The following is a 1,349-nucleotide window of genomic DNA, read 5'->3' on the forward strand; positions in this document are numbered from 1 at the left end:
GGGGATGGGGACAGGGATGGGGACGGGGACGGGGATGGGGACAGGGATGGGGACAGGGATGGGGACAGGGGACAGGGACAGGGATGGGGACAGGGATGGGGATGGGGACAGGGACGGGGACAGGGACAGGGATGGGGACAGGGGACAAGGGACGGGGACAGGGACAGGGATGGGGACGGGGATGGGGACGGGGACAGGGACGGGGACGGGGATGAGGTGGGGATTGGGACAGGACGGGGATGGAAACGGGCTGAGGACAGGGAGGAGGGAAGGGGTGGGTGAGGACGAGGTCAGGACTGAAAACAAGACGAGGACAAGGACGGGGACGAGGAGGGAGTGGGGACGGGGATGGGGATGAAGACGGGATGGGAACGACAGTGGGATGGGGGCAAGGATGGGGATGAAGCTGGAATGGGAACAGGGATGAGGAAGGGGCCGGGGCTGCGGTGAGGAGAAGCCCCACGATGGGGCTGGGGGCAGTGGCCGGGCTGGGCGCGGGGATGACCCAAGGCCGGGCCCGGCCCCGCAGATCTACGGCTGCGAGCTGGAGGCGGTGCCCGAGTTCGAGGGGCTGCAGGATTTCTGCCAAACCTTCCCCCTTTACAAACCGGGCCGTCCCCCCCTGCCCGGGCAGCACCCCGAGCCCGTGGGCAGCTTCAAGGTGGGTGAGACCCCCACCCCGTGGGACCGCGGGACCGGGGCAGGACCCCCGGGGGGGGATACAGAGGGGTCTCTCAGGGGCTTTTCCGCATCTACCCCGTGCCCGAGGAGCCCGGGGTGTCCCCCCCGGCCCGCTGCTTCCAGCGGCTGCCGCCCAGCAAACCGCAGGAGTGCCTGGTGCGGGTCTACATCGTGCGGGCCTTCGACCTGTCCCCTCGCGATGTCACCGGGCTGGTAAGGACAGCACGGGACCCCCGGGGCGCCGGGCAGGGCCCCGTGCGCGGTGCCACCCCGGTGTCCCCTCCCTGCCCCAGAGCGATCCCTACGTGCGGGTGGCTCTGGGCAAGAAGACGCTGGGAGAGCGGGACCGGTACGTGCCCAACACCCTGGAGCCCGTTTTTGGCAGGTAGGGCCGGGGGGGTGGCCGGTGGCAGTGTCACCCCCAGGGTGGGTGGCCCATGGTAGTGTCACCCCGGGGTGGGTGGCCCGTGGCAGTGTCACCCCCAGGGTGGGTGGCCGGTGGCAGTGTCACCCCCGGGGAGGGTGGCTGGTGGCAGTGTCACCCCGGGGAGGGTGGCCCATGGCAGTGTCACCCCGGGGAGGGTGGCCCGTGGCAGTGTCACCCCCAGGGTGGCGCTGGGCTGGGGGGTCCTGGCACTGAGAGGAGGGCACTGGGGGGGGGGGGGGGG

General features: G+C 71.2%; 1 protein-coding gene across 1 annotated transcript in view; it reads left to right on the forward strand.

Moving 5' to 3' along the window:
* The window catches only part of LOC121660620 (dysferlin-like), a gene marked incomplete at its 3' end in the record, with an annotated part of 6,008 nt that overhangs the window by 3,407 nt on the left and 1,252 nt on the right, over positions 1-1,349 (forward strand). The window contains exons 10-12 of the mRNA XM_042020026.1: positions 530-661; positions 739-894; positions 975-1,066. Of these exons, the coding sequence (XP_041875960.1) occupies positions 530-661; positions 739-894; positions 975-1,066 (380 nt within the window). The remainder of the gene's footprint in view (positions 1-529; positions 662-738; positions 895-974; positions 1,067-1,349) is intronic.

Source organism: Corvus kubaryi, unplaced genomic scaffold (assembly GCF_017639235.1).
Source record: "Corvus kubaryi isolate FWS band 111438036 unplaced genomic scaffold, C.kubaryi_AGA036_p1.0 36698, whole genome shotgun sequence".
Classification (NCBI taxonomy): Eukaryota; Metazoa; Chordata; class Aves; order Passeriformes; family Corvidae; genus Corvus; species Corvus kubaryi.